This window comes from Macrosteles quadrilineatus, unplaced genomic scaffold (assembly GCF_028750875.1).
Source record: "Macrosteles quadrilineatus isolate MER2022 unplaced genomic scaffold, UCM_ALF_1.0 Scaffold_5__1_contigs__length_97177068, whole genome shotgun sequence".
NCBI lineage: Eukaryota > Metazoa > Arthropoda > Insecta > Hemiptera > Cicadellidae > Macrosteles > Macrosteles quadrilineatus.
The window spans coordinates 43735629-43758290 of NW_026542598.1; the positions used below are offsets into that span (position 1 = coordinate 43735629).

General features: G+C 33.9%; 1 protein-coding gene across 1 annotated transcript in view; it reads left to right on the forward strand.

Annotated features, from left to right (window-relative positions):
• Nucleotides 1-5233: 5233 nt before the first annotated feature.
• The window catches only part of LOC128995066 (apolipophorins-like), a 59897-nt gene continuing 42468 nt past the window's right edge, over nucleotides 5234-22662 (forward strand). The window contains exons 1-17 of the mRNA XM_054419945.1: nucleotides 5234-5373; nucleotides 8238-8264; nucleotides 11509-11699; nucleotides 12522-12704; nucleotides 13546-13701; nucleotides 14221-14416; nucleotides 14926-15154; nucleotides 15811-15976; nucleotides 16569-16751; nucleotides 16956-17108; nucleotides 17746-17893; nucleotides 18195-18478; nucleotides 18859-19056; nucleotides 19748-19924; nucleotides 20476-20663; nucleotides 21282-21393; nucleotides 22169-22314. Of these exons, the coding sequence (XP_054275920.1) occupies nucleotides 5301-5373; nucleotides 8238-8264; nucleotides 11509-11699; nucleotides 12522-12704; nucleotides 13546-13701; nucleotides 14221-14416; nucleotides 14926-15154; nucleotides 15811-15976; nucleotides 16569-16751; nucleotides 16956-17108; nucleotides 17746-17893; nucleotides 18195-18478; nucleotides 18859-19056; nucleotides 19748-19924; nucleotides 20476-20663; nucleotides 21282-21393; nucleotides 22169-22314 (2810 nt within the window). The 5' untranslated portion in view covers nucleotides 5234-5300. The remainder of the gene's footprint in view (nucleotides 5374-8237; nucleotides 8265-11508; nucleotides 11700-12521; nucleotides 12705-13545; nucleotides 13702-14220; nucleotides 14417-14925; nucleotides 15155-15810; nucleotides 15977-16568; nucleotides 16752-16955; nucleotides 17109-17745; nucleotides 17894-18194; nucleotides 18479-18858; nucleotides 19057-19747; nucleotides 19925-20475; nucleotides 20664-21281; nucleotides 21394-22168; nucleotides 22315-22662) is intronic.

Consider the following 22662-nt stretch of genomic DNA (forward strand, 5'->3'; position numbering starts at 1 on the left):
ATTCAAAGGCTCTCTAAGAGTTAAAATTCTTATTTGTATACATATCTATTATGTTTTCACTAAGCTGAATGAGTACATCATAGTAACCTCTCTGAAAAGTCAGTGGTAAATTGCAGTTTTACAGCTTAATGACTTTATAAATCATGCAAATATTTCTACATTGCCTAAATATTGTAAAATATTTTATCCATTTGCTGTAAACTACTATTAATTTAACAAAATATGGACACGGCTCAAATGGGCAACTGTGCCCTTCTGCACTTATTATCTCAATAAGAAATTATTGTAAGAGTTCTGTGATAAAAGGAATTTCCACTGATTTCGTAATGGAACGTTATATTGCAAAACATGACATTATACAGAAGAAAATCAATTTTAAAATCAGAAAATGACATTGCAAATACTTCTTTTGAACAATTCAGTAACTCCCAATAAATATGTGTTCTTTAAAACACAATTTAAAAATTAACAGCTGTTTCATTAAAAAGTATTATCCACATGGCCAAAATGTAAACAGTAGTTTGTGATTGACGGCCTAAAACTGAATCCCAGCTCCATGAATTGTCTGTTATTTTCCGTTTAAAGTTCCAATAATTGCATCTACCCGACTCAGTGATAAAGTGATTAAGCACCAACCACTGCAGGGTTCAGTTAATATGTTATCAATGGATGCAGAGAAATTACTAATTATTTTCTCAACTGCAGTTTAACAGTTACATTTTACTTTCTCCTTTGACAGTATTTTTGTATTGATTTTAGGGCAACCTTGTGCAAAATTAAATTAGGAGAATGTTTTGGTTTTGAATATCTCGGTCGTGGGATTTTCAAGCAATCCACTCGTGTGTTACATCATGGATGAATAAAATATTGAGGTTGTATTAAAACATGAATGTTCTCTTTATATCCAGTGCAGCACATGGTTTTTAGGATGAAAGTAGTTTAATTTATATTTAACCCTTCGTCAATCATCGGTTAGGTTACACGATCGGGGACACACAGAGTTTTTTTTTTTTTTGGGTGTTGAAATATTAGACGACATTTTTTTTACATTTAATACAAAAACTTATTGAAGCCATTTTTATATAATCAATAAAATTGTACATGAAATCAACAAAAACTCTTACTTTACATATTTGTACAAATATTTAGCAAACAAAAACAACAACACCATCAGTGACTCACGGAGGTTGTCTGTGCTATGTGACTCTTGGCTTTAACTGAATAATAGCGGTTTTTCACGGGAGGTGAGATCAAATAAATGTTCAATCCGTTCCTAGAAAGATGCACGTGAGGTACTGTTACTCCTAGCTGGCGGCTGGCGATATCACATATTTTCCTACATAAACAAATGCGCCCGAGGAAAACTCTGTAGTTTCACCAATGGAGGGTTATAAGTACAAAACTTAGTTGTTTCATGAAGAAAACTATAAAATTAGCAATTGTCAAATTCAACAACCATAATCTTGCTAGTCTTGTAGTGAATAAATAGCTGAGTTGTATATTTTGTTTAACTGGTAATCAAAAAGGTTGTCGGTTCGATCCTGAGAAAAAACAGTAGCTTTTTGATGGTACGAAACTGGACCCAGCTGTTCCTGATCATTAGGCTTTAGAAAAATTACTATCACTGAGATGAAACAGCTGATCGTAGTCAGTAACAAAGCTACACAGACCATCTCACATCATTCTACACTCATCCTTCACTCATTTGGGTTAAAATACACACAAAGGTGGCGCGTCCCCAACCCAATCGATAGATAATAAAGATTATGATGATTATTCTCCATTGTTAAACATACTACTTTATATTACAATACAAAATAATTTCTATATTTTAAAAACATTACAGTATAATTAAGATAAAACATTAAAAATAATGAGGAATAAATCTGATCAATTTCTCATCTACTTTAAAAAAATGTTTTAAGTCACAAAGGTCATCTCTTGAACTTTTGCTGACAGTCTTGTTATCGCAGCTGAGCTGTAACAATATTTCCAATATGACTCAGAAATTCCCAAAATTTTAATGTGTTGTTTGTTGATTTGAAATAACTTTTAATTGTGCGGCATTTGGTTACGTAACCACAAAAAATTTGTTCAAAACATTGGGGTTTTTTACAGTAGTAAGCTAGCTATGTGTTGAGAAGTAGTTGGTCAGAAGAATTTCATGTTTTATGTATGTTGTTAATGTAAAATAACAAAATTATGTCCCCAGTACTGGATCATTCAACAAATCACATAGCGTTAAATAATGGGTTTTGTGGTTTTAACTCTCTCCCACCATAATTCTTGATGAAAAATCTTATAATTTATTTTTATTTTAATAACTAGGCATATTTAAACTAAAAGTATTGGTTTAAATAGTTTCAGATTCAAAAATGGTTTCTCTTGATATTTGTTCATCAAAGTTGACACAAGCTCAAGCTTAAAAACCGAGGTGAAGCTAGGGTTGGAACATGAGCGAAGGTTTAAATGACACTTTTGACTTGCGTGGTGAACTATATTTTTTGTCACACTACCCCCCCCCCCCCCCTTTGTTCAGTACCTTATAACACGAAATAATAATTTTGGAAATTTTCACCTTTGTTAAAAAATGACTGAGTTTTTTACATTTAAAATTATATAGTAAATAGTAATGTATACAGTAAAATTATTTATAATTATATAGTATACATTTTGATAACCGGTTATTTATTGTAGTGAAATAGAAGAGTACATGACTTGATAAAAACACAAAAATGTATAACCATACCACTGTATAGGTATTTATTAATCAAAGCAATTGATTAATTAGCAGTTTATTAATAACACAATTTATTTTTCTGTACCATTAGAGACAAAATTTAGAAGCAAGAAAAATAAACGGTATCAGCAATATAACACACTTTCTCCCATTAGCTTGTCAATATCCCTTATCATTGGTAAGCAGTGGGAGTAGGTGTGTGATTTTTTAAGTTTTATTTTTTTTTTTAGTTTTAACGAAGGTGTACCATTATCTTAAGGGTTAAATTGTTATCAAACCTGTTCAGATGAATATTCAAAAAATCTAATTTTTCCCTTAAATAGTGGGTTAGTATTTTCCTTGGTGGGTTTGCATGGGAAAACTATCATTAAAAATCAAAATTTCCAAAAAATGAAAAAAAAACTTTAGGTGATACTATGGATTCGTACCTTCTTACCAAATTTCATAAAAATTGGACCACAGGTGTGGTCGCTCTGTGCGCATCCATATAGAGACAGACATCACTTTGTAAACTACTTTTTTGGGTTCAGGGGAACCAAAAACTGATATACCAACCCAAACTCACTCAAAAATTTTGACAAAAACAATACTTTCTCCATATACTATATATAGGAGGAGAAACTAATCTACTGTTAATGGCCTTGATTCCAGTTGATTTTTTTTGTTTACACTAAAGATAACTCAGAGTTCAGCTGAATGTAACTATTGTGGTGTTGACGTTTGGGATTTCAAATATGAATTTAGATAAGTTGAGGACAATTTAAGTATTTTCCTGCTTTATTATCTGCAGTAGAATTAAAAGCAAATCTGTTATGAATTAGAAACCTGAACATTCATTGGAATACTTGGAAACAAACCTATTAGTGGAAACAAAGAGGTCATAACACTTTGCACAATGCTTTTATCAAAATCATATTACTGCGAAACTGTATGGTTGCCAGTGTTATCGTGTGAGCTTAAATTGATAAGGAATCCAAAAGCAAAAATAACCATGACGTAGTAGAAAAACTTGACATAATACTGAAATATTTTCATGATAATATGGCCTTTGAATTACCAATTAAAATTGAAAATGGTATACATACCTGTTTAAGTTAATCCCTTATGTACCATCTTATTTTTGTGCCTATTATGTAGTTATATTCTGCTGAAGATTGTCAAAAAAAAAATCAAAAAAGTGCACCGTTATTCGCACACATATGACATGGAACATAATTTTTGTCATCATTTGTCATCTGATATTCACGACATGCCTCAGCGAAGATTTAATATATTCACACCGGAGTCGCAACATTTAAAGAATAGAAAAAAGTAATAATTCCAAAAAAATGTATAAAATTATAAAACTTGTATTTTAAAGAAATTAAATTTTAAGATTTACATGTCAGCTAATTTATAAAAAAAATTATCAAAAGCCACCCCACATTTTAAATTAGCAAGCATTTCATCCTATAAAATGTCAACATATTCTAACTTTGCTTTTGCAAATTTCTCTAGATTTCAGAAGAGTTCCTGGATCTGTTTACTTGTAAGTCTTAATCTGTGAGTGACAAGGAGTTAGAAAAACGATGATTAAATGTCTTAGATAAGTTTATGTGCTTAACAAACCAAAGGTTCAGTGTCCAAGATTTGCATATCCCATTGGTCAGTAGCATTGCAGACTCCCTTCAACAGAGAATGCTCAATCCCTTCTCCAGCGAGAAGAAAATATTTGTGATCCATAGTCTTCAAGAACTTTTTTAAAGTAAGCGCTTTGTTTTTTTTAAGTAGTTCTCAATTAAATATGCATTAAATAGCTTTAGTTATTAGTCTACTTGAACTGCTAGTGTGTTTCAGTTTAATTTTGACAGATACTTTCAGTACTAATTAATGATTTTAAACCATTGAGTAACTTGGAAAGGGGTATTTTAAAATTGTTTTTGCTATTTGAATGTTTTCTTAAACAATTTACTTACGGCACAAATTGTTAAATTTGAGAATGCCAATTTGGAAAGAGGGTTTTATAAATTTGTGTCATTACTAGATAAAATAATTTAGTTTTGAGACAAAACAATTTTCTTTAGAGAACCAGCCTTGGAATCATAAAAAAGATTGCTGTATTTTATTTTATTTTTCGTAGCTCAAAATTGTATTATAAAATTAAATATTGCTTAGTAGAATATCACTATCACATACAAAATATTTAAAAATTATTTACACATTTTTCCAGTGGAAAGTGATAATTGAAAGTAACTATGAAAGTATTGAAGAGGTAGCAGAAAAATATATTACTGCTGATGCCAACCAAATTCATGCTCTAAAAATCTTACCCCAATAAACGGACATAGCAATAATCTGAACAGCAAAAATAAAATACACCTCCTTTAATTTGGAAGTAAACATACAAAGAATTTACCACATACTTCCCCACCCTTGTCAGAATCAGGGAAATGTAAACTTTGAGAATTGAACTTTGAGAATTACATAATTACTTGCAGTTGGCAGCAGTGGTTGAGAGGTTATATAGTTACCGCAGTGCCTGCCTGCGCTGTCAGTGAGTCCTGTTAGCCAGTGCCACGACATGGAGAAGCGGTGGAGGACTTCTTCTTTATTGATAGCGACGCTCTTCTGTCTTGCCATCACCTCTCGGGCAGGTAAATAAAAAAAATTATTTGTAATTAATTATTGTGAAAAAATATTCTTTAATTATTGTTTTTGATTTGGGAAATAGATAGTCTTAGTCTAGTTGTATTCCACATTCCACATTGAGTACATTTTTTTTATTATAGTACTCGCCTTGTGCTAAGCTGTATGACAACATAACTGAAGAGTTTAGAAATTAGCTCACTGCCTTGTGTCAAATACAAGGCTACCATAAAATGCTTTACTATTTAAAGTTGTCAAAATAGATTCAGGAATAAGCAAAATTTGGGACAAACCAATTATTTTTACCCTGTACCTAGACAGGAAAATTGTAAATAAAAAGTCAAATTGAATAATATTGTAGAAAAAGCAATTACTAAGCACAGAAATAATTCAAATAAATTATATTGACTTAAAAATTAAATAACACTTCCATAACTATTATTATAGTAACATTGTCATTGACATTTTTAATTTATTTCATACATTAATGGGCGAGTATTTCAATAATTTGTTTGGTTTGAGAATTATATTCAGTTGTATATTAAATACATGCATAAATATTTTTATTTATGTTTTTGGCATTTTGTATTAAATTTATTTATTTTTTGTCTCAACATTTTTAAAATTAACAATGATTCTTTTATACACATTCCTAAATGTAGGTAGATTTACAAATTAAAAAATAAACATCCTAGATTAAGTAGACCTGTTGAACCATTCAATCTAAAGTTTTTTTAAAGAAGGCTAAGTTTCATGGGCACTAAGTCTTTATTTGCGCTACCAACAAACATTAGGAATGAATCTGATTTAAAAAAAATTTCAATAAAAGTTAGAAGAATCTTTTGATAAATTTATCTTTAGTAACTGGATGAATACTGAAGTACAAAAAGAACGTAGTTAAAGCAATGTCAAAGTAAGTAGTCTTTAACATTTTTATTTCAATTTAATTTTCTGTAATTCTTCTCATCGGTCCAATAATCTCTATTTTAATTTGTAAGTAGACTTAAACATTATTTGACACTATTTTATTAAGTGACTGTACATTGAAAAAAATAGAGAATTTTTGATTTGATCATATTGTTGTTTTTAAATTTGTTTTGGAAATTTCAATTTCTATCTCTTTATTTGTTGAGTAGTATACATTAGATGCATTTAGCATTTGAATAGTGTCAACGATTTTTTTATTAATACAAGTAAAAAATAAATTAAAAATAAAATTAAAAAATACAACTTTCTATATAAAAATTGTTTCCTTAATGTCTAGTATTCTTGAGGGAGGTGGAAAAATTCTACTAGAGAATAAATGGCCATGATCATTAAGAAATGTTTTAGTTTTGTTTTAATTTTTTATCTTTTTTATTTCTAATTTCTCTAGGGATATATATTTTTTATTTTTACCAGCAAATGGTCAAGAAATAAAGTTTCAATGAAAATTTTATAAAGTTTATAAAATGTATCTTAAAGATAGTTCCTGGAATTTCTGCAATTAGGTATATTGGAAGTTCAGATTTTTCATTTTAATTTGGACTGCAAGAAGTACTACTATATTGTGAAAATTACCTTGAACAATTACTCATTCATAATATTTTTGACTATTATTTTTTTCATATATTAATTTTTCATAAACAAGATTGTATGTGTTTTAGTCTCTGGCATTTTTACTTGTCCACACAGCTTGTTATCCTTAAACTTTTTCTTTCTTAAGAACTATTAGTATGAAACAACAGATTAATTAATAATGTAACATCTGAATGAAACTAAACCAAGGTCAAAACATTTTTTTACTAGAAATAGATACATGCATAATCATGTCTTTAATTACAACTGAAAATAAATAAATAAGTACCTATGGGATTTTTTTTACAGATAAATAAAAGTAGGATAGTGAAAAAAAACAGTGGAAAGTAATAAAACTCTTCTATTAAATAATTTATTTCCCCATAATCTGCAAGCTCAAAGAAACAAAGAAAGTAATATAATTTGTCCTCCATTTTAAGATTGTTATGTAGTTTTTGTAACCGGAACTTCTGTCCTTTTTCAATCATATATTTTTATAAAGAGTAAACCTATATACATAACCTGTATGATTAGTATTTCAATAATCAGAGAAATGCTATCAACTGACCATTTCAACATAAATCAATTTTTAACTAGATTTCTATTTATCACTTGCCTTTTAACCTTGACTTTGAACTCTAAATGATAACTAGAGTGTAGGTCATTATTTTCTCCGTCTGTGCAATTTTTTCTGGAATTTTGCCAAGGAAGTTGAAAAACAAATTACTTAAGATTGATTACGTAACTGCTTATCGCATTGTTGAAAAATCTAGGAATATTAATTCAAAGTGAATTACCCATCTTATTGTTGAATAGGTCATTGATCCTCTAAAGGTATAATAGTAATACCTCTGCCGCAGCAAACCTGCAGAATAAGCCATTTCCTTTTACCTGGTTGGATTTTCACAATAATATTCTCCTAAAATAGTCTTATTAATTTTATTTTTAAATAACTCTAATTCTTATGAGTACTTAGGTTTGCTGTTACAGGGAATCTAATAAGGTGTGTTTTTTTTACAGCATAAAAGCATTTACATAATGCAACTTCTAAAAAATAATTTTAAAATGAGTTGAACGAAACCAAATAGTTTAATTCACTCGCTGATTGTTGATCATGGACAAGACTTGTTCAGGAACCATGTTAATATATAAAGCCTAAAATGACTGTGTTGCAATTCCATAAAAAACCAGCTTGATCCTCTATTTAAAAAATAATTGGTTGTTTTAAATTGAGCAATGATTAAGTAGGAATCCCGCGGTAATTTTATGAAACTATTCTCTTTTGGTTTCTAACATTCAATTTTGTTTGTTTCAGAACCAACATGTAAAAGCTGCAGAGGTGGTAAGTACAAATAGTAAAAATAGTAGTGACCATTCAGCTTGTATGATTATCCACTTCAGTATAAATGTTTGCATTGATATCGATAAGCTATAATTGTTTCGACTGTATAATTGTTAAGTACAGATCAATTATGCTCGCTGGGGGAGTGAGTTGGTCTAGTGGTAGAGCGCGGGAGTTTGGTCCGTGAGGTCCTGGGTTCGAATCCCGCCAATCACGAATGGATTTATCAAAGTGATAATGCCGCAAATTGGTACTTTAGGTCTAGCCTGAAGTAATGTGAAAAAACAATTCCGGGATTGTGCCTAGCATCCTAGGACAAAAAAGTACAGACTTAATTTTGGGAGTGTAGTACCTCCACATCGTGTGTCAAAACGTTAGGGTGAAAATCTTTTGAACTTTTTAAGCCACTTCTTTTATTAGTTACCGTCACCATAACCATCTGTTTCCCTAAATAAAATTTTAAAAGCTTTAAGTTTTGAAAACAACTAATTGTTATGTAGTGATATAAACACCTTCAAGAATGAATAACAGATAAAATTATGTTAATTTGAAAGCCAACCATAAACATTATGTTTTCCCTGCTTTTATAAGTTACTTTATGTCGGGGCCAAACTTTGATGTTACATGAATATATCTTGAAAAGGATGTGACACAAGGTAAAAGTCTGTCTATTAATTACAAACTTGCCATAGTACCCAAGTTAAATTCAATGAAAATGTATTTTTGATTTCAGTAAATTTTACTTCCCTAACCTTGTATTCAAATAATTGAAGTATGTCTTCAACTGTTGTGTGAATGTTCTTAATGACAATCAAAAGGTGGCTGGTTCGATCCTGAGAAAAGTCAGTAGCTTTTTGATGGTTGAAAACTGGACACAGCTGCTCCTGATCATTGGGCTTTAAACAAATGATCATGGCTAATGAAACAGCTGATCTTAGTCAGTAACAAAGCTACAAAGATCATCTCACTCCATTCTGCACTCATCCTTCATTCATATTTGGGTTAAAATACACACCTAGGTGGCGTCCCCAACTCAATGATTGATAACTGATTCAAAACATTTCTAGTGTTATGCATAACAGAAGTATCTTAAATAAGGACAATCTGTTGGAATGATGTAAATGTTTAGTAATTAATTTGAAATACTTCATAAATTTTTTTCCCTGATAACCAGCACACACTCAATACAACACACAACAGCTCAGATGAAGTATTACTGCCTTGTGTCAAGGATCTAGATTTTTATTTTTTTTTGCACCCAAGACCAATGTTTAAAAAAAAAACTTATTTTTTATCAGGTAGATTTTTAAAATTGACACCGATCAGTTAACCAAAGACATATGAAATAACACATAAGTAACTGGTACCACAATCTAGGTACATAATAAATATCCACCCCCTTTCATATCTGATATGGAGAGTGTCTTATACACTTCGAAAATGTGTACATACCTTCAAAAGGTCCAGAAAGGGCATTTTAGCATTGACTACTGGATACTGAAGTAGACATCCCATCTATACAGACCATCTATCGCCAATTTTTTTTTCAAAAAAAGGACATAATTGTGTGAACCAGTAACAGAATGCATGTCTAAAATTCTATTTTCTACCGTATTTTTTGTTGCCGACCAAGTTTGTAGGTCATAATAGTTGCTATAGCTCATAATAATTCCACTACTTTGACCTGGTAAAAAAGTTTGCGTATTCGACATAAATTAGTAATTTAGATCAGCACAATCTTGTCGGTGGCTCACATCTACTACGACTATTTCGATTAAAAACCAACGACAACTTTAACATGAGGATGAAATGTCTAGTTTTATCAATAGTGAAAGATCTTAGCTACAAGGCTTTGCAAGTAAGTGATATACTTGCAAATCTACTTTTTGAATCAAATATGAATTTTCCCATTGTACTAGGGACTGTCTACAATGGGTTGGAAGGAAATGTTAAATGAGAGCATAGATCAAGCCATACACTGAATTGAAGGCCTCTATTAGGCAAACCCAACCTTAAAATGTGCTACTCAACTTATACCCTCTCTCATTTATGATTTCCTTCCCATTTCTCGTGGATTCCCAAGTTTGTTGTGAATATGATATTTTCTTCAAAAGTAGATTCTTAGGTGTAATGCGTATAAGCAAAGCAAACGATACTTTGCTTATACGCGTGTACTGCTTATAAAAGCACTACACCTAAAAATCTGTTCCATCTGCATCTGTTCAAAAAATAAAATGTTCCAGGACTTTTTGAGGATTCTGTATATCAATGTATAATGCTACTCAGCTGAGGAGCTGAGTATTCATAACACTCACATTATAATCAAAAGGTTGCTGGTTCAATTCTGTTAATGTCAGTAGATGGTTCGAAACTTTACCCAGCTGTTCTTGATCATTGGCCTTTAATGAATCCTGGCTAAAGATACAGTACACAACTACACAAGATGTTTCACTTTTATACACTTATCATTCAACAAATAAAAATGCCCCCAGTTGGGTTCCAATTTTAATTTGTAAAGATTTATATATTATTTTTATTTTATGTCCTGCATTGGATTACTTTAGTCGGGTTATATGTCAGGTTTTTATTTGACAGTAGACTCCCTCTTGTCCGGACTCCTCGGGACCGCGAGGCCAGTCCGGATAACGGGGCTTTCGGTTAATCCGACGTCCCCAAAAACTCGTTAAAACAGACAGTTTAAATTCATACTGTATACAGTATTTGACTTAAATTTAGGAGAGCATTGTATTTAGACACGTGATCACTGGTCTCAAATCTTTCCCATGAGAACAGTTGTTTCAGTACCGCCCAATTCCTGCTGTTCTGGTCCGGTTAAACCGATGTGCTGATACAAATTGTCCGGTTAAAGAGATGTCATTTTCAACGAGTGTAGTCTGGTTAAACCGATGTCCGGTTAAAAGGTGTCCGGATAAGAGGGAGTCTACTGTATTTAATTTTTTCAGCCCAATACTTCTTCATTCTTACTACCATAGTTTTTTTCTTCATCCGTAACCACTTCCAACTCCCTGTTTAATTTTTTTTCAACTGAGGTTTTCTATGTTTGTCTTTGAATAAGTTCAGTTATCCATCTTTTTCATATTTCCCAACATTTCTATTACTTTTCTGCTGGTGAGCCAAAGGTATAAACGTTTATTTTTCACTGCGCTCGTAACTTGTTTTATTTACTTATCAACTGTTTCATTAGATGCCGATCTATAGTTTATAATAATTGTGTACTGTTCAGTTGGTGGCCCGTTTGTGGAAGGCAATGTTTACAAGTACCAACTGGAAGGCTCGACTACCACTACTCTACCCGGTTCAGACAACGCTATAACAACTCTCGGTCTCTCAGCTACAGCCGAGGTCTTCGCCGAGTCCAAGTGCCAACATGTGCTCAAACTGTCCAACGTCGTAGTCTCTGGCCCCGACGGCAAGGTGAGAAATAGTCTTGGAACATTTGGACCTATCAGAGATTTTTAGGAATTTTTTTATCATTTCATCGTTGTGATTGATATATCAAGTGGGAAATTCCAACAAAGGTTATGACTTATTTAGTTTTGTGAAAACAGACAAAAATGAATGTGTGTGAGTCATAATACGCATACGCAGATGATTGACAGAACCCTCCAAAGTTCAAACAAAAATTTTTTGAATAAGTGAGTCTGCTGTAATTATAATAAATATTTGTAATAGTTTTGTATTTTTTACCATTTCAAAGAGTAATGTGGTAAAAGAATTATCAAATAATTAAATAACTTACGTCATCAATCCATAAATTGCTGTGGAGTACGCGTTTCAACCATCAGGTCATCCTCAGCTCCAGTGACAGTGGAGCTGAGGATGACCTGATGGTTGAAACGCGTACTCCACAGCAATTTATGGATTGATGACGTAAGTTATTTAATTATTTGATAACTCAATCCGTTGTGCTACAATCTCAACATTATGAAAGAATTATCAGTTTGCAACTTTATTAGCTGGATTTCAGCATGGATGATTAGGAATATGGAGATGAGAAATGACAAATGAGGATCTACATTTTAAAGGTAATTAATCAGAGTAAAATTAATTACATAGGCCTACTTACACAATCTTATAATTTTAGGATCATAACCTAACATAAATTCCCTACTTGGTAAAAAATTAACCACTTCCTTACTGTAAGGCTACTAAGCTGTCTTAACTTTTGAGCTGTAAAGCTCAATCAACCTGACATTGATACACGTATACCTTATAAATGCCTTCCTTAATCCACAGAAGTACGACGGACTGAGCGCTGAGTGCGCCAAACCAGTCAAGTTCTCGTACCAAGATGGCAAGTTGTTGGAGGTTTGCGCAGAAGCAGAGGACCGAGGCGCGGCGCTCAACATCAAGCGAGCCGTCATCTCACTGCTTAGCTCTGCCAAGCGAAGTGACCAAGGAACTGAATCTGGACATGAGGTGAGCTCACAGAATGTATTAGAGATGGAAAAACTGCTACTTTTCAGTAATAGTCAGGAACATTCCTTAGTATTTTGGTAATAGGTGGAATAACACTATTATATTTGTCACCTATGATTTCTCCCTCCAGCGTTATTTCACTTGTTAGGGTACTACGACTTAATTAAAATAATATGATTCTCAGTAAACTATTACCTAGCAGTAAACTATAATAGTATACTATTATCACAGGTATCTTGTAGATAAAGTTGGCACTTGCAATGGAATGTTTTATGTCACATAGGCATTTTACATTTACTATACGATAAAACCCCTTTTAACCACACACAGTTAAATAAAAACCAGGGTTTATTGAAAATGATACAACAGTTTAATTTTAAAATTAGCTAGACAACAGAAATTGTCCGTAGAGGCATTGGTAGTTGGCCAACGGAATTTGATGAAGCAGACGACGACCCAGATATCGTATGGTAGAGAAAAAAGTTGAGAAAAAACTGTTAATAATTTTTTTTAATAGAACTAATTTGAAATTTGAGAAAAAATAATTCAGAAAAATAGTTCAGATTGACATTTGTACATTTTATAAATATTACTCAGAAAGAGAGATGAAATATAAGGCAGAAGATGAAAAGAAGAGTCAGGCAATTAATGTAAGATATTATAGTGTTATTTTTAGTAGAACTAGACAAAACATGACACACTAGTTGCTTTAACATCTTCTCTAAACACACTAGTCTGGTGAATTCCCTGCACGTTCTATTACTTTCATATTGTAAAACTCCATTGTCATTCTCTGCTGCAAAGTAAATTTAGTAAGTTATCATTCTTTACTGTTTCACAGAATGACGTGTTTGGTATTTGCCCGACCGAGTTCTCCTTCTCCAAAGACGGAAGCAAGGTGACGATCCACAAGACCAGGAACCTCAACAGATGTGCGTTACGCGAAGACTTCAACTTCCCATTCCCCACCACGGCCTACCAGGCGGTGCAGAGCAGTGTGAGTATTGGAGTGGTAGTGATGTGTCAAAACCGAATCTCAAATCTGAAAACCATTAAAACTCTGGAAAAGTTTCGGTTTTGAGATTTGATCAGCTGATTGATGTAGATCAGCTGATCCCATCTATATGGACCGGATATATAAAATATTTGTTATTCAAATTGAACATAGTTGAATAATTTTCTGACAGAGTATGCTGCTATCAACATTCTGTTTAGGCCTATTTCTTGTTGTGTGTTTTTGATGTGACATGATAGATGCTATTGTTTACAGTAAGTTTTCCTGTTAGCTAAAAAGGCTGTACAATAGACAGTAATTTACTTCAGCAGACTCAATTGGTGGCTCAATTGAACTACGTTCATTCACATTAAAAAACTGGTTCACAACTTTAAACATGGGAACGAGTCACTTGTCTCAATAGTCAAAGACTAATCTCAATAGAAGTGATTACACCAAATTACATGATTAAAATTAAATCATTTTACCGTAGCAAAGTGTTTAACGCATGATTGTCGACAGTTTGGTGCGTTGGAGACCTCCCCGCTGTTGGGAGCTCAGCTGACGGTCGACCAGGAGCTGGAGGGAGGAGTGCTGAAGAAGGCCGCTGGTGAGGAAGTCTACGTCTACAGACCTCTCGTCAACCCTGAGGCGGGTGCCAAGGTCACTGTCAAGTACACTCTGGCCCTACAAGGTTCCGGCGCTGGCTCCATCCCTGGTGAGTCGTTAATTACCTAATTACAAATCAATTTAATCAGTTAAAATACAGTTCATGAATGACGATTTAAATATGAGGGACTTGGAATATTAACCATTTTTCTAGCGATGTGACGAGTTGAGTACACTCTTTCACTGAGGAATTAAGTTGACTTGATACTTTTGCCATGATACTAAAGTACTGGATTTGGTTGCTATTTCTTGGATTCGTCACTAGACGATTTTTTACGTTGCAATTTCAAGTTGGGTGTATGTAATGGAAACTTGGTTAGTTTTCAGAATTGCTACGATTCGCAGGTATAAGAGTCCAAATATGTGCGGAATCGAGTCTCAATAAACCACTGTGTGTCAACAGCTCCATGGTAGAGTACTTGAGTGATTCATGTTGAAGCAGAATTGATCTACTTGAGTACACTTAACACTCGACTCATCACATTACAACTGCTTCCCTGTAAATATCCAACAAATTCACTTCCATCGGCACAACACTAATGGTTTGTTTCCTGACAGCCAATGTGAACAGCCCCAAGGTAGTGTTCTATGAGAAGGCTCACGACGCTGATGGTGTGAAGAATGCTGATGCTATCAATGCAGCTCTGCAGAAGGCTACTGCAGCAGTGGAGCCAGTGGCTACTGCTGAGGCAGCCAAGTCGTTTGCTCACCTCGTGTACACCATCGAACAAGGCAGCAAGGCGGACATCCTGCAAGTCTACAACGGAGCCCAGGGCAAGACCGCCAAGTAAGATGATCTGTTCATTTTATAAGATAAATGTAGAACTAAATGTCAAATATTGGATTTTTCATGAGAAAACAATACTAAAATTGTTGCCAGTGGGAGATAATACCGTGTAAAAAATTAGTTTATCAAGGAAAGCAGAATGAAGGCATCAGTGGCGGTGACAAGGGGGGGGGGAGCTACAGAGGCAAAACCCCACCCCCATTGGACACTGGAAAAATGAACCTAGAAATATGTTCTATTCTAAAAACGTAACAAAGGTGTTTCTGTACCGTACTGTTTTATACCTTAAAAATGGCTTTAGTAAGTCACCAAACTGCTTTAAAAATACCAAATTTTCTAAGGGAGCACCCCTGAACCCCCATCTATTCTTGATAGCGTGGGACACCCCCTGGCAGCCCCCCCCCCTTGACAAGGGCCTAGAACTGTTACTGAAAAGCATACTGTGGTATCTTGTTGTGGGTTTAAGTTTTTCTGTGTTTAGCTTATGACGTTTTCAATTCACAAGGCCTGTTCTTTGCAGACATTGCAAATTTTGTGGTCAATAATGCCCTACCTAAAAGTTTCAGTAATTTTATCAGATGTATCTATTATTGCAATTATTGATTCAAAAACTCACTATGTTGTATGAATGTAAAATATTTATGTTTGCTTGGTAGGAACCTGTTCCTGGATGGACTACTGTACGCAGGCAGCGCAGAGTCTGTTGAAGCCGCCGCAGAACTGCTCAGCTCCCAACAAATTCCCGCAGATGCTGCTCTGCGTTGGTACCTGGACCTCAACTTTGTCAAACACACATCCAGAGGCTCACTGAAGGCTCTCCTGGTAAGTTTGAACTTGGGGGCTTATCTACAAAAATTTAAATTAGGTTCTTAGCATGTTTGATGTACATAAACAGATATCAATCAAATTGATTTAAATACCTCCTGTTAAACACTTTTTTCTTTTTCATAGACCTTTTCTTTTCCCCTTGACCTGTCGATTTAATTGATTATTTATCATATGTGTAATTATTTATCATATGTTATTTTTCTGTTTACTTTTCAATATACATTGTTTTTCTTGCTCATGTTAACACTTTTATAATTATTTAAATATTTTTACATTTCCTAATCCAACATTTGGTCCTTTGAGCCGGATGTATTCATAACTTGTTAACACCTCCCTTAACTATTTTTCTGATCTTAAAGTGTTTAAGTATTGGGTTCCAAAATCAAGACTCAAAGATTTTTCTAGTGATATCTAAGGGTTTATGAACAATTTATACATTTACTAATCATTTTGAAAGTAGTGATTATACGTTATTGTACAGTGTTTTAAACTTTTCTCTTTTTCACTACGGAGTTCCTCAGGGTTGCACACTAGGACCACTGATGTTTAATATTGAATTCCCAACAAACTCATCTCTTTGTTGCAGCCTCTGCTTGCCTCTGACAAGGTTCCCGTACAAGCCTACCTCGGCATCGGCTCTGTGGCTGGCAAGTTCTACCTGCAACACCCATCTCTCGCCGACGCTCCCGAACTGAAGGAGCTCCTGACCAAGCTGGCCGCTCCCCTGGATGCTGGCTGCAAGACGGACTCTCACGACAAGGAAAACAAGGTGAGTGAAACCGTTATTGAACATTCCTGAGATCAAATTGAAAACTTTGATATTTTACAGTCTTGTCTTATGACTCGCTTTCTGACTTTGAGCGTTCTAGGCCTGCTCTTACAACCCTTAAAGTTCATGTTAATTGAGACGAACGTAATAGAAATTACTTTTCAACCTTGTTTTGTCAATATTGTCATTTGTGTTGTGTTGTAGATCATCGCTAGTCTGAAGGGTCTGCGAAACACTCGTCACCTGAGTGATGATGTCGCCGCCAAGGTAGCTGCCTGCGCTTCTGACAAAACCGCCAAGACCAGAGTCAGGGTTGCCGCCATCGAGGCTTTCTTCGCTGATCCCGCTAAGTCAGCTGTGAGTTTTAACATTTTTGTTTTTCTGGAACTCAACTTTAAGAACAATAGCACACGAATAAGTTGATTTTACAAAAATGACATAACTGATAGAAAATGAACTCAAAAAAGCGATCTGAAGACTTAAATTAAAATTGAGTTTTTGATGTTTTTTGTTTGAGAAACCTTAAATTTTTAAGGAATGCCACTCAGATATCTTAAATATTTTTTAAGTCTTTATGTAGAACATTGAGATCTAAGTAAACTGAAATAAACTGTTTTGGTACGATAAAAATCATTTATTGAAAATGTTTAGGAAATAAAACTTTAAGTCCACTGTTAAATGTCCTTTCACTGGTAAATTTACAGGAAAGTAATACATTTTGATCTAAAATATTTTTACATGTGCTGTACGTAAAATGTTGTGAATCAAGATCCCATTTAGTATGCTTGATACGGGCTACAAAATCAACTACAGTATTAAAAAAATATTTATCCATTCTTACTGTTATAATGTCCTCGTAAACCTGTAAAGGAAAGACAGAAGAATCATGTTCAAGCAAAACTAAAAATTGATATTTTAGACCTGATTCATGTCAAATTTTATTTGTCAAATTTCCTCATTACACTCAGTTAATTACTTTAATTTTGGTTTTCAGTTGAAACAAGCCGCAACAGCCATCCTGAAGGATGTGGAGGAGGACTCAGAGCTCAGGATCAAAGCCTATCTTGCCCTGGTACAGGCTCCATGTCCTCACGTAGCCGACACTGTCAAACAACTGGTGGACAGCGAACCCATCAACCAAGGTAACGAATGCAGTGACATTGATGAAACAGTTTGCAATGCTGGACAAATCAATTACAGTTAGATTTTGGGATAATTTGTGGATTCCTAAGGTTAAAAATTTATTTGTTCCCAGAGTGATTGATTTTGGAACTGTGACTTTGCTTTGTGCCTCCGCTAAGCTTTTTTAGCTTTAATCTTAAATGTGTTTACTGGATAAAACATAAAAAAAATACTTTAACTAGTCACAGAAAATACAAGATTTGTTTAATACAAATTTAAACTCTCACTTTCGTCTGAATTAATAACACTAAAACGTTTCAGTCGGCAGTTTTGTCATCTCCCATCTCCGTAACCTGAGAGCGTCCGTAAGCCCTGAGAAGGAAGCAGCGAAACAATTCCTCGGCAATATCATCAGCAAAAAGAAGTTCCCTATTGACCAGCGCAAGTTCTCCCGCAACTACGAAGTCTCTTACAGTCTGGACGCGATCAACATCGGCGCTGTGGGCGAACTTAACCGTATCTTCTCTCAAAAGTCATTCATCCCGAGGTCGGTCTCATTGAACCTGACCACTCAACTGTTTGGGCACTCTCTCAACCTGGCAGAGGTTAGTGGAAGAAACAGCGGTACTAGCGTATTATACCGATAAATCCACTTCCAAATAAGATTTTAATTAGTTTGAATAACAAAATATACCCAACCTAACCTAATGCAACCTTACCCAACCTAACCACCCTTAGGTTAGGTTGTGGTCGATATAATACGTAAGTACCGAAACAGCTGCTTTATATAATTTAAAAAATTTAATGTTATTAACCAATCAAGTTTAATATGAAGTTGTAATTTTAAATAAAACTTCAGTGAACGTTTTACACTACTACGATATCATTTTGATGGCATATCAGTTTGACAAATAGTAATTTCAGCCACATTTAAGTTTCTTAGCCAACTACATTGGAATGCGAGATCATTCTATTATTTTCCTAGGTCGGTGTTCGAATGGAAAACTTGGAATATCATCTGGAGAAATACTTTGGACCCAAAGGACTTCTGAAGTCCAGAGGAATCAAGTTTGTTGACAAAGTCGGTGATGATATTGAAGAGGCAGTGAAAAAAGTCAAGGACGCAGCGAATAGACCTAAACGTTCTGTCTCCAAGGAACAAGCTTCCGCCGCTACAAACAAGGTTTGTTTACGGTTTATTTATTTGTAATTCAAATAAAATTTTCATCTATAAAGTCATTAAAACAGTTTCTAAGTGAAAGATTGAATATATATTATGTAAATCTGTGGTTTTAGGAAGTGTTGCGCTATGGCAAAGAATAATTAACTGTTATAAATCGTAAAAAAAAAAAATATTGTTTTTGTTGGATTTTAATATAGTTTCTTTCATCCAACAGTAAAGTATGTCAGTCAAGACATAACTATACTCTATAAAACTGCATTTTCACAAATAAACCCCAAAAGCAATTAAATAGTACACTTTGTGATCAATCTTTATTACTTTATTAAATTGTTTTTGTACTTTGAGGCACTGTTGTTCTTTGTACAAGGCATTTTAAACCCTTAAAATACTTTCTTGTGTTTCTGTCGTAAGTGAAATTTAAATTTGAATAGATTATATTGATTTGCTTTTACGCCTTACAGTGTCCCAAAATAATCATGTTATTTTTTCAATACATAATTGAGGTGCATTGTTACGGAGGCCGAAAACCCACTTTGGTTTGAATGTCCACAGCTGTATGGTAAGTTAATCATTTCAACATTGAACTGAAGTATGTGAAAAATATCGTAATTTTTTAGAAAAACTGTTTAGTGTTTCTTCACTTTTAAAACTTTTCAGAAGGTTACACTTACATTATTTTATTTTTCTCCAGATTGAGCTGGGCCCCGACTACGAGGATCTGGACACTGACTTGGATTTGTCTGTGAAACTGTTTGGCTCAGACATCGCTTGGTTTAACTATCACTACAACCGCCTTGATGTCAAGGGACTCAAACAGAAGTTGCATGGTGAAGTAGAACAGCTAGCGGACAAATCTAAGGCTTTGGACGTGAGTGATTTAGTTTTTAATTGATTCATACACTTTTTTACTCGACCACCAATTGACCTCTTCTCCACTAAATAAATGTTCTTAAATCTCATCCCCTTCATATACGTATTGTTTGTAAATTAATTGAATAACTGTTACCCTATATGAGTATTAAACTTACAAAACAGTATGATATTCCACTGTGTTTGTTATTTTTCCCAGTTGGTCATCAGCTATATGAAATTTCCTTAACATCAAACATTCGCTGATTAATGTACTGAATAATAAAGCAAGATACTCAATTGAGCAACACCTCTTAGGGCACACCTTTTCCTGGAAAGTGTCTTCGTGTCTAGAGAAATAGCAGGGTTAAAATATCTGAAATAATCTTTTTCTGGTTGTATTTGGTACTAAAGTCAATACTATAAACACTCCTTTTCCCCACTGGGCATCGGAGGTTATGTTTTAATTTACAAGTTTTCAAGTGTCTAAAAAAAGAGATCCTGCAGTATAAAATTACTTTTATATTTCCGTTTCTCGAGCAGTTTTAAGTTTGCTCTGTTGATTTACAGATTGACTACAAGAAGGCTCGTCAGTTCCTGGACGTTGGAGTCAGCTACCCTACAGGCCTGGGACTGGCTCTGAAGGTCAAGGTCAGCGGAAACTCTGCAGTCAACATCAAGGTCAAGGGTAATGTTGACCTCAAGGCCATCTACAACCACCCCGACACTGCTCATGTGGCTCTGCAAGTGGTGCCCAGGTAATTCTTCATTTCTGTATGGTTTTGTCGTCCTTTTTAATCTGTTTGGTTCGGTACACTGCTTTTTTAACCTACCCTGTAAACCGAACCCCGGGTTAACTGAAATAATAACAAACTCAAATGAATTGGAAAATTAGCTAGCTATGGGAACTGTCTGCCAATGGGTACTTGGCCACCAGAGTCTAATTGAGCAGACGTTGATACGTACCTTACACCATGATAAAGATAGTACAGAAAATAACTTAATATTATTTTGAGAAGTAGATTTTGTATTTAGGACCTACAATTGTGGATTTTAAAAGAGAGTAAAATGTTATTAAAATATGTGAAAGCGTCTGTTGTAGATCTCTTTGAAATGACCTTACCTTTTCATTTTGTTTAATCAATTATTTTAGGCAAGGAAATAAGACAGTGAACCTGATCTAATTAATCTATTGTAGTTATTTATAAGACCTCTTTGAAGTGGCCTTGCCCCCTTTATTTCGGTCAGTTGTAGTTTGACTTTAAAGTTAATACAGTAGGAATACTTTTTGTTATCTTGCAATGGAAAAGGGGTGTGAACCTGGTCTAATTCATCTATTTTTTTTCAATTTGTAAGAGGTCAAATGTATTTTTCAGCGCCAACGTTGAGCTCGCTTCTCTGTTGTCGGTTGACGCTGACGTTGTTGAGACCGGAGTCAAAGTATCGGCCAACCTCCACTCTTCTACAGGTTCTGACATCACTGTTAAGGTGAGTACCCAGGAATCTTTACAATCAATGGATGTATAAAGTAGCAATGGTTCTCAATGCAAGTTTAACCAAGCTGGATTATTTCATTTGAGATTATTTTATTTTGCTGATGGGTGTTTTCTAAATGAAAACTGGGGTTTTAATGCTAATGTATTATATTACATCTAACCTACAGTTTTAAATTTTACACTAGATGAAATAGTAACTCAAATAGTGTTGGAATGTTCAAGAGGTTAAGCAATGGTGATATAAGGTGGTACGAGGAGATTACTTGAATTTCACTGTCTATCTGACAATGACAGATTTTTGTAGATAAAACAAAAATTGCCTTTTTGTCTACCTGATCTGAATTCATTGCAAATTCTACCTTTTGGAGATTCGTGAACATTCATATGTATGTGTCTCGACTACTATGTGTGATCCCGAATTAGAAACAGGAGTGATGTAGCTGTTTCGACAATAATTAAACAGTCATACCCATACCATTACCAAAGTTTATGAGAATTCCACTTATCATCTAGATAACAAAAATACTACTTGAGTTCCTACTTTACTAGTTGTATTTAGTTTAAGTGTAATTTTAAAGTAAATATTAATCATAATTAGCTTGAAAATCCTGATTATTCATCCAAAAACACCCTAAATTTCCAAAATGTTTAAAAATAAAAATTTACACTTTGAATTTTTTTTATGTTGATTTGATCCATTGTTAGAAAATATTGTACCTAAATTTGCGAGGCATTAAAGAACTAACAAACTATTCCTCATTATTTAGGTTCTGGACGGCTACGGTGTTGACGTTAAGCTCGGTCTCCCCGTGAAGAAGCAAGACATTCTCAACTTCAATTCCGATGTTGTCTCCATCGTAAGAGAGAAGAAGGGAGGCGAGGTGGAATCACCAATCAAGTTCGATGTTAAAAGGTAAAGATATCTTGTGTGTGAGAGACTTAACAGATACAGTGCACAACAAATTAATTTATGTTTTTTCTGTGATTAATGTTAACAGGATTTTTGGAAATTATGTAGATGGGAATTATTGAGGCTCTTAAGTATTTCTTATGATTTGTATGCAGACAAATATACTAACTCTGGATATGGAGGTTAAATTGTTAAGAATGTCTATCTAGGAATTCTGAGTGAGCGGGGGGTGACTTAGATTTTTATTTAATAGTCTATTTATTTATATCAACGTTTTTCTTCAAAAATTAAAAGTTACTTCATTTTAACTCAAATGTATTCTATAATTTATTTAGTGGTTTTGGCCAATCA